Source organism: Nematolebias whitei, chromosome 11, assembly GCF_014905685.2.
Source record: "Nematolebias whitei isolate Nwh7 chromosome 11, NemWhi1, whole genome shotgun sequence".
In the NCBI taxonomy this organism is placed as follows: Eukaryota; Metazoa; Chordata; class Actinopteri; order Cyprinodontiformes; family Rivulidae; genus Nematolebias; species Nematolebias whitei.
In genome coordinates, this window is record NC_056508.1 from 31664157 (window position 1) to 31673636 (window position 9480).

Genomic DNA, 9480 nt, shown 5'->3' on the forward strand with positions numbered 1-9480 from the left:
CTGTTTTTAGTATTTTACATCACTTTATAATGTAGCTGCTTTTTTGGTGCATTTTTATATAATGTCTTACTTTTCATTTTATATGATTGTCTATTGTTGTATGTACCTAATCTGTGCTCTTTGTTTAAAACAGGTCTCTCGGGTACATGAGTCCTCGTGGCTCAACGAGACTAACCTGTATAAATAAAGGTGGAATGAATGCAACTGTCATCAATAAAATCTTTAATAATTTTGAAATTCTTGTAATTACACTTCAGTATACTAAAGACACCTCTGACAAAAACATCTAAAACACTGAAGCAACAAACTGTGCAAAAAAACAAGTTATTTTCTTAAAACATTTAACCAATATGTATATTTTTGTTGCATGTCTTTTGTGTGATCACTTTAACCAATCAGTCATAAAACAATACAAATGTACCTCGACTTTTTATGACTTTAAGTGAAAAACAAAAACTAAACAACACAAAACACAACTCAAGACTAACTCACATTATTCTTACATAATGTCTTATTTAAACTAATATGAATTATAATCAGTCTTCACTTAATTTTAATGTCATTAGTGAGTATAGCATAACTCAAGAAGAAACAAATGTTCAATGGAGCTGCCTCAGTCCTCCAGGTAAACCCCCATCCAATCAGCTGCAACATGCAAATTCAGCAGGTGTTATAAGGTGGAGGGAGGGAGTGGATATTTTTAGAATAAATACCCATTGTCGGGTGGTGTAGACAATTTTTACCTGGATGTGTTTTATGAAGACAAACATAGAAACCAGAGGAAACCGTCCACATGTCCTATAAAATCAGAAGGACTTGGACAGACTGTTGACTTGGTGGAACCTGCATCTTTTCTCTTCCCTCTCAGAAATGTAAAAGCTATGGATGTAAAACGTGAACAGGAGGGTGTTTTAGGTTTTGTTGTGAAGAAAAGCGTTGTGTTCAGATGGAGAGCGACCTGAGGCTGGAGTCGAGTCTGTGGGTTGGAAACAAGAGATACCTGGCTGTTCTGACAGGATGGCATTTCAGATGGACCGAGGCAGACAAGAAGAAGCGGGACAAGAAAACAGGTGAGTGGAGCAGGAGCTGTGTGACACTGAGCTCCACACACATGCACGTGCGCACACACACACACATGCAACATAATTACATTGTATTTGTTTTGTTATTCATTAAATTTTGAACAGCAAATAATAAATCAATCATTTTAAATTACACCCTGGCTTTTAAATAACTCAATTTTCCCCATTGTATTTAGTTCTTATATGTAAATTTAAATAAAATCCCAATTAATGTTATAATATTTGGCAACTGCATGGAGGGAGTGTTTTCACTGTGTGCAGAAAACGTGACGAACAAGTTGAACGGCACCAGCAAGACTGAAAAAACAGTTTGCACATAACATAAGCAGGGAAAAACACACACACACACACACGCACACACACACGCATGCTTCCATTATGACAACATGCTGACAACCACAGGGGCTGTTTCTTTCCACCAAAACTCTCCCAAGTCTTTGACTTTTACTCTTAAAAATACAAACAAATGGGGCTTTTAATCTGAAAATACAAAAGATAAACACAATACCAACAAACAAATATAATCAGATATGTAATACATAATTTATCTCAAACAGCACACTGATTTATATCTGTAATATAAGTTTAAAATTAGTGGCACTTTTAAGTGAACACAGAGGTCTAGTAACAACATTCTTTCTTTCAGGTGATCTGTCAGCCTTTATTCAAACAAGCAATGATTTAATTCGAAGCAGTTTTCAGTGTATAAACCGGCCAAGGCTGATACTGATGCGGTTTAACCAGTGCAACTGCATTTTGTTATGAAGTGGTGTAAAGGAATTCATAAATACGAGTCTTTTTTCTGTTTTACGCAAAAATGTGTTCAGTTGTGAGATAAAGGATCTCATGGTCATGGAATTGAGTTAATCAAATTTGGTTTGAATTAAAAAAAAAAAGATTTGTGCAGAAATTGATGGCTTCTTTAAACCAGGACTGAAAACATTACTGTTTACTGCAGTTTTTTCACAAAGATAGAAAATAAATTAATAGTTTTAATGTTATTTCTTTTTCTTGAATTAATAAGTTCTAAAATACTTTAATGTATTGGGAAAATGTATAAATAATTGGACATTTAAACATGTGAAAACCCACTTAAGTTTAAATATAATAAAGAATATGAACTAATATTAGCCATTCAATATAGTTTTTATTTTTATCTTAGCTTTTTGTGGAGCAGAATTTGATGGCTCTGCTGTATATTGATAGATTTAGTTATTTAAGGGTTAAAAATATCCAGTTTTGTGCATGCTTCCTGTGATAAAGCACACCCTTTGGCCTTTTGAATTCTGGGATTAACTTTAGTTCTTACGTGACTCTGAACAAGACTGAGCAGATACAAAAAGGACAGACGGATAGATGTCTTTAATTGTATGCACGTATTAAAGTTTCAGTGCCTGTGGCCGAGTTGGTTGGAGTGGAGGAAGGCCTAGTGGAGATCCTGCCTCGCAAATCTGTGGAAGATAGAGACAAAGATTTTACAGGTACTTTCTCATCGCAGCTTTCACACACAGACCACTTTCACCAGTAACTCAATAATACAGCCCATCGTGTTGATGTTTATCACATGACTTATACCTGTCGGCTGCGACAGTTACAGCTGCATCTGTTGATGTGGTTTTACAACCTTCTTAATTGTCATCCACTTTCAGTTTTCTACGTGAAGCGTAGCAGCACCAGGAACTCCTATGGGTTGCTATGGAAACTGGGCCGGATCCAGTTCAGCTGCCCCAGCCGAGTCCTAAGAGACCAGTGGACAAAACAGCTAAAGACTGCTGTCAAAACACACAGTAAGGATGGACAATTGGACGCTAAGGGACAGAGATACATTAGAGAATTTCCAAGAAGGATCTTCATTTTTTTAAAGTTTGGAAACGCTAACAGGTCCTCTGGATGGATTTGTCTTTTATCTGAAAGACTTCTTCCATCTGAGGAGCTGCAACAAACTCAGTCTTATAAATAGCATCTTCTCATAGTGGATCAACCAGTTTGCTGGTGACAGCCAAACCTTGTTGTTCACATGCAAAAGGGGGACCATCAGCCTAACACCTGATCATTAGCACACTGATGACTGCTTGCTATTCACAGGAGGCTGAGTGATACTAGCAATAACAGGATTGTAAGAGGGGGACAGTTGAACACGGAGGCCTCCACCCCTGTTTAACGATGGACGATTTCTTTTCACAAAGATGGCCTCCTTCACTCCTCTCTCAAACCATCGTTCCTCTCTGTCCAGGATGTGAACATCTTCATCCCTGAAAGAGTGACCGCTGGCCTGGAGATGAGTGTAGACCGCAGAATCCTGGTCTGATGATGATGATCTTCTGTGCTGGGCCATCCTTTTGGCCAGTGGCTGTTTTGTTTCCCCGATGTAAGACTGATCACAGCCCTCCTGACACTGAACAGCATACACAACATTGCTCTGTTTGTGCTGGGGGACTGGATCTTTGGGATGAACCAGTCTTTGCCGTAATGTATTTTGGGGTTTAAAAGCCACTGGGACGTTATGTTTAGAAAATAAACGTCTCAGTTTCTCTGATACTCCCTCAACATATGGAATGACCACTGGTCTGGGTCTGGGTTCCTCCTTTTCACCTGATGGCTGACTGGAGTCCTGTTTGGGTTTCTTTCTCTGCTTTCAGGAAGGCCCAGTTAGGATATCCACATTGCTCTAGAGCCTGTCTTGTGTGGGATTTCTCCTTCTGCCTGGCTCCTGAGCTAGTGGGGACACTGTCTGCTCTGTGATACAGAGTCCTGATGACTCCTAACTTGTGCTCCAAAGGGTGATGGAAGTCAAACTGCAAATACTGGTCTGTGTGGGTGGGTTTGCAGTACACCTCGGTTTGCAAATGTCTTCTATCAGAGACTGAGACCTCACAGTCCAAGAAAGCCAACTTGCCATTTTTTACATCTTGTCATGTGAACTTGATGTATTTATCCACAGAGTTGATGTGGTCAGTAAAATGTTGGACTTCCTGAGATTTAATTTTAACCCAGGTGTCGTCAACATACCTGAACCAATGACTTGGTGGTGTCCCTGAAAAGGACATCAAGGCTCTCTTTTCTACCTCCTCCATGTACAGGTTGGCAACAATAGGAGAAACTGGAGACCCCATAGCACACCCATGTTTCTGCCTATAATATTGCTCCCCATATGTGAAGTAGGTTGACTGCAGGCACAGTTTCAAGAGTTGACATAGTTGTTCTGTAGAAAGCGTGGTCCTGCTGCTCAGAGTGGTGTCTGATTTTAATTTTAAACTGACCACCTCTACTGCATCATCAACAGGAATGCACGTAAAGAGTGATGTGACATCAAAAGAGACCATTGTTTCATCAGTCTCCATGATGACATCCCTCACCTTATCCACAAAGTCCATGGTGTTCTGTATGAGTCTATGAGATGTTCACTTTAAACTGTCCATCGGTCTCATATCAAAGAGGATTGAACTGTAACATCTGCGTGTATCTTTCAGGTCCTTTGCGACCACAGAGACTGTTGGTGTTCATCAATCCATATGGAGGAAAGAAAAAAGGAAGGCAGATCTATCATTCCCTGGTGGCCCCTCTGTTTGAGCTGGCTGATATCAGCTCCCATGTGATAGGTGAATTAAAGCTGACACACAGGTTTTCAAAGAACTAATCAAAGCAACATTAATCATAATATGTTCTGTTTAGTGACTGAAAGGGGAAACCAGGCCAGAGATCACCTCCTTAAGAAGGATCTGACAGGCTTTGACGGGTGAGTGCAGCCGACACTGTGGTGTAAACATTGTGGTGAGAGAGCATTATGAAGCCAGGGTGGGAGATGCTCTCATGTAACAGAAACTCTTGTGTTTGCTTTTTGGCAGCGTGGTGTGTGTGGGCGGAGATGGCATGTTCAGTGAAATACTCCATGGTGTGATTGGGCGCACGCAGCAAGAGGCAGGCGTTTGTGAGAACGATCCTGCTGTCACTTTGCAGCCGTGTCCACTTCATATCGGCATCATCCCTGCAGGTCCTTGTTGCTCAGCTCAAGTGCTGCTGCTATGTTTAAGGATTTGGCTCACCTGTTCTGATTTGATTGATCTGATGCAGGTTCGACAGACTGTGTGTGCTACGCAACAGGGGGAGTGATCGACCCCGTTACTTCAGCTTTGCACATTATTGTTGGTAAAAAGAGGTTTGCTTTCAAATGAAGCACTATGCAGATGTTTTGTAGACTTCTAGCTTTGCTTGGTTAAACTCTCTGATTTCCCACAACCCCTTGCAGGAGACTCTCAGCCTTTAGATGTGTGTTCAGTCCATTATGGCTCTGGGTTGGTGCGTTACTCAGTGTCTCTGGTGGGCTATGGCTTCTATGGAGATGTACTGTCTGAGAGTGAAAAACACCGCTGGATGGGACCTGTCAGATATGACTACTCAGGTCTGGATGGATTTTTCATGAACAAATGTAAAATGTAATCTTTAATGGAGGAATACATATTGTCTGTCACCTTTCATGCCAAGGTTTAAGGCAAATACACCAATCTGTTAGACTCTCAGCTACTATCACACCAAATCTCAGCTCAATATCTGTAAAAATGACTGTTAGAAACATTTTGTGTTTGCGAAGATCAATTAGTGGCGTTCATCTTGAATCTGGTGACTGACTGCATGCTCAAAGGATGCAGATGATGTTAAAGTGTTAAATAAAATGTTAATTTCTTAAAGGCACATCCATCCAGCCATCCATTATTTTTACCCGTTTATTCCATTTTTGGGTCACGGGGGTCGCTGGTGCCCATGTCCAGCAATCACTGTGCGAGGGGCGGGGTACACCCTGGACAGGTCGCAAGTCCATCACAGGGCCACATAGAGACAAACAAGACAAACAACCATTCACTCTCTCACTCACACCTAGGGACAATTTAGAGTTACCAATCAGCCTAACATGAATGTTTTTGGTCTGTGGGAGGAAACCGGAGTACCCGGAGAAAACCCACGCATGCACGGAGAGAACATGCAAACTCCACCCAGAAGGCCCCTGGACCGGGGTTTGAACCAAGGACCTGTTCGCTGAGAGGCAGCAGCTCTACCAGTTGCGCCACCGTGCTGCCCTTAAAGGCACATTTAGGATTTATTTAACTGAGTTCAAGTGTAGCAATTTTGAATAGACAGTATCTTATTTGTAGTGGACAGCAGTTTCAGTTTGGAGAATTAAGAAGTTATTGCAGCAGAGTCAAACTAACCAACACTTTGAAGAGGACACAGTTAAGATGTTTACACAATTGAATGTTTTTACGAGTAGTCAGCATCTCAGTTTGTAGCAACAGAAATGTGTCGGGACTGTTCTGTCTTAACAGCTAACGCAAGTCTTTAAACCACATTGGTAGAACTTTAAACTGCATAATTTTAGAGCTTCATTTACAGTAAAGTTTATGGATGTTTATACTGAAGGATGGTTTGCTCCCTTTACCTCAGTCACAATGTTACATGTGAAACACATGTTGCTAAATGGTGTTTCACATGTAACATGTCATCAGGCAGAGAAACCTATCTGATGTTAAAGTAATGCAGTGGAAAAAAATGCACTTCGTGCAAACACAACTTCACTATTTTGACTCTACTTTGTGTGGGGTTTCTCCAGGTACGCTAGTTTCCTCCCACAGTTCAAAAACATGCCTGTTAGTCTGCCTTCAGGCCCAGGCCTCCCTTGCAAATAAGATCTGTGATCTCAATGGGATTTGCTTGGTTAAATAAAGGTTAATAAATACAGTAATAAAACACCATCAGTTACTCTGGATGAGAATATATAAGTTCAGTTTTGCATGACATGGTTCTCATTCTACAGTTTCTGGTTGCAGATCACAGACCTACACAAACATCAGAGTAAAAACCAGAGTTCTTTGTAAATAACTGTCTAATGCAAAACTATTTGCTGAAAGGCTCACAAAACTGCATCCACATAATCCATAAAAATATAGTCAAAACTGGAGTTGTTTTAGGATGGCAGCAGTCCACTTTACCCTGACCCTGCTCAGAACAGCTGATACTTGTTTCTTCAAACTGATGTCAGAGAGATCTTCACTGCAGAGATACTGCTTGCAACCTTTCCACAGAGCCTCACTTTAAAAAATCCAAACTATTCCTTTAAGTGGTTTTTAGACTGTGGAAATGGGCTCTGTGCATAGTTGTCAGCATCCTTGGTGATTTTCCAGTTTGCTCTGACTGCTGTCTAACCACACCTAAGACTAGCTAACTCCACACCCACACACAGCGTGGTTAATTACTACTATGTAACCAAATTTAAAGTGCCTAATGCAGCCAGAGAGTTCCTTTTTTTACATTTTGTGTAACAAAGTTGTCATGTGTTGTGTTTTTTTAATGTTCTGTTGCTGCACAGTTTTAGTTGACCTTATGTCTCTCTTGTTATTTAGGTGCACTGGTGTATCTGAGCAACAGGAGCTATGCAGGGACAGTTCATTATCTCCCAGCAGACCCACTGCTCTCCAGCCCTAGAGACAAAACACGCTGCCTCTCAGGGTAAAACACCAGCTGTTGGCACACGCGCAAAGTAGCATGAATAATCGCATGCAATTATTTCAATAAATAAATAAAGCGAGGAAGAAGGAAAGAGAAAAATCTGCACCAACTTGGTAGTTTTTTAACACCACATAACTAAAGCAGCACATGCGTGTTAAATGTTGTGCTGTCTCTACATCTACTGGTTATTTTCCAAACATTCACAGTTTATTATGTCCTGTCCTGTATAAAAGAAGTGAGTTTAACTAAGAGTAACTTTACCTCTGTTTCCACTGGGATGGAACCAGGACTTGGCAGTAGAAGACCAACCAAATTTCACACTAAAAATATAACAAAATAAGTATTGTATTTTTTGCTATATAGGTTGCACCATTTTACATGAATTTGCAAGTCCTGCGATTTACACACCGAAGTGACTAAAATACAACTTACCCCCCATATTCATAACCCAATTTTTGTCTGAGATCTAACAATTTCATTCATTCTGACATGGAAAATATTGAACACTACCATTTTCAGCCACTAGAGGGCCCTCGACCAATATGACAAGCCAAGTGTCTCATTAACCTTTTTTTCTGCAGCTCTGGGCTGCACAAAAATGTGCAACAGGTGCTAAATAATTTAAAATGATTAAAAAATAAATTCTATGCCGATCGTGCAGTTCATCCATCAATCAGCCAATTGTGTGTCATGTCCAATCCTATTTTGAAAACCCGCGATAAAGCCAGTCCAAGATAAATGAACCGTGAAGTAGCGAGGGACTACTGTAATTCTTTTTGGTGCTAATCTTGTTAAATTTCGACGAAATGCACAGCAAGTCCTCTCTCTGCGCACTCCCGCTTAAGCGAATCGATTTTTGAAATACAGTTGATTTGACCAATATAGTGCATTTATTAATGAAAAGTTAAACTGAGACACACATTTGTTATAATTTCAAGCAAACAAAGAATTGTTTTTAAGTGTTAATCTAGTTAAATTCTTGTTAAAGTCCTCCTGTGCATGCTCCCATGGCCACCATTTGGCAGCCAATCGATTTTTGGCACAACAATGGCACGTTTCCGGGTGGTCAGCGGTGACGCATAATAGATGTGACTTATATGACGAAGCGACTTACTTATGTTGTTTTCACTTTATTAGACATTTTTTGGATTTATGCGACTTATACAGCTGTGCGACGTGTACGGCGGCAAGTACGGTAATGATTCAGAAATAATCTGAAGCACTACAATTGTAAACAAACACATGAAGTTCAAGATATAACTAAAGGAAACATGTTCAAAAAGCACAGCATGAATGCTGAGTGAGGTACAGAAAAATCTACATGCATCAGGAGTCATACAATAAAGCAGCTTGACTCATTAATCTTTTCCACTTTATTTGTGTCCTAATCTAATTTCTCTGAGGAAGAGGATGATTTGTTGTAACCCTACACCCCTTTAATCAGAAGAACAGGAAGTGTGTGTGGGTTCATATCATTATTATTCAGGCCACAGTGAGACTGTTCAGCGTCACAGCCTGCAGTGGGGACTCAGGTGTTGGGTGGATCTTAAGGAGAGTAGGAACCAGGACAGTAGGAACCTGATCTAAATGAAAGCTGACACTTGGCCTACTGGGTGAAAGAAAAAAAAGACAGTGCTTAACTTTATGCTTATAGCAGCATTATGAACACTTAGCTGACACCCAGTGGTAGTAGCTGGTTTTTTTATTTTTTTAATTTATTTGATATACTTCACAGAGAAACTCTGTCTGTTGTGTGTGTGTATATGTTTAGGTGTGGTGTGTGTGCCAGAAGCACAGAAAGACTTTTCCCCAACTCTTCAGACTCAGGCTCCCTGTACAGTTCGTACTCTGGACAGTTCAATACTGAATCAGAAGGTAACGAATACAAACAGGATATATA

General features: G+C 40.3%; 1 protein-coding gene across 1 annotated transcript in view; it reads left to right on the forward strand.

Moving 5' to 3' along the window:
* Positions 1 to 946: 946 nt before the first annotated feature.
* zgc:158263 (ceramide kinase family protein) overlaps positions 947 to 9480 on the forward strand; it is a 19851-nt gene continuing 11317 nt past the window's right edge. Inside the window, exons 1-10 of the mRNA XM_037684488.1 lie at positions 947 to 1070; positions 2468 to 2563; positions 2732 to 2869; positions 4553 to 4681; positions 4755 to 4818; positions 4928 to 5073; positions 5154 to 5228; positions 5329 to 5481; positions 7475 to 7580; positions 9352 to 9455. Coding sequence (XP_037540416.1) covers positions 947 to 1070; positions 2468 to 2563; positions 2732 to 2869; positions 4553 to 4681; positions 4755 to 4818; positions 4928 to 5073; positions 5154 to 5228; positions 5329 to 5481; positions 7475 to 7580; positions 9352 to 9455 — 1135 coding nt within the window. The remainder of the gene's footprint in view (positions 1071 to 2467; positions 2564 to 2731; positions 2870 to 4552; positions 4682 to 4754; positions 4819 to 4927; positions 5074 to 5153; positions 5229 to 5328; positions 5482 to 7474; positions 7581 to 9351; positions 9456 to 9480) is intronic.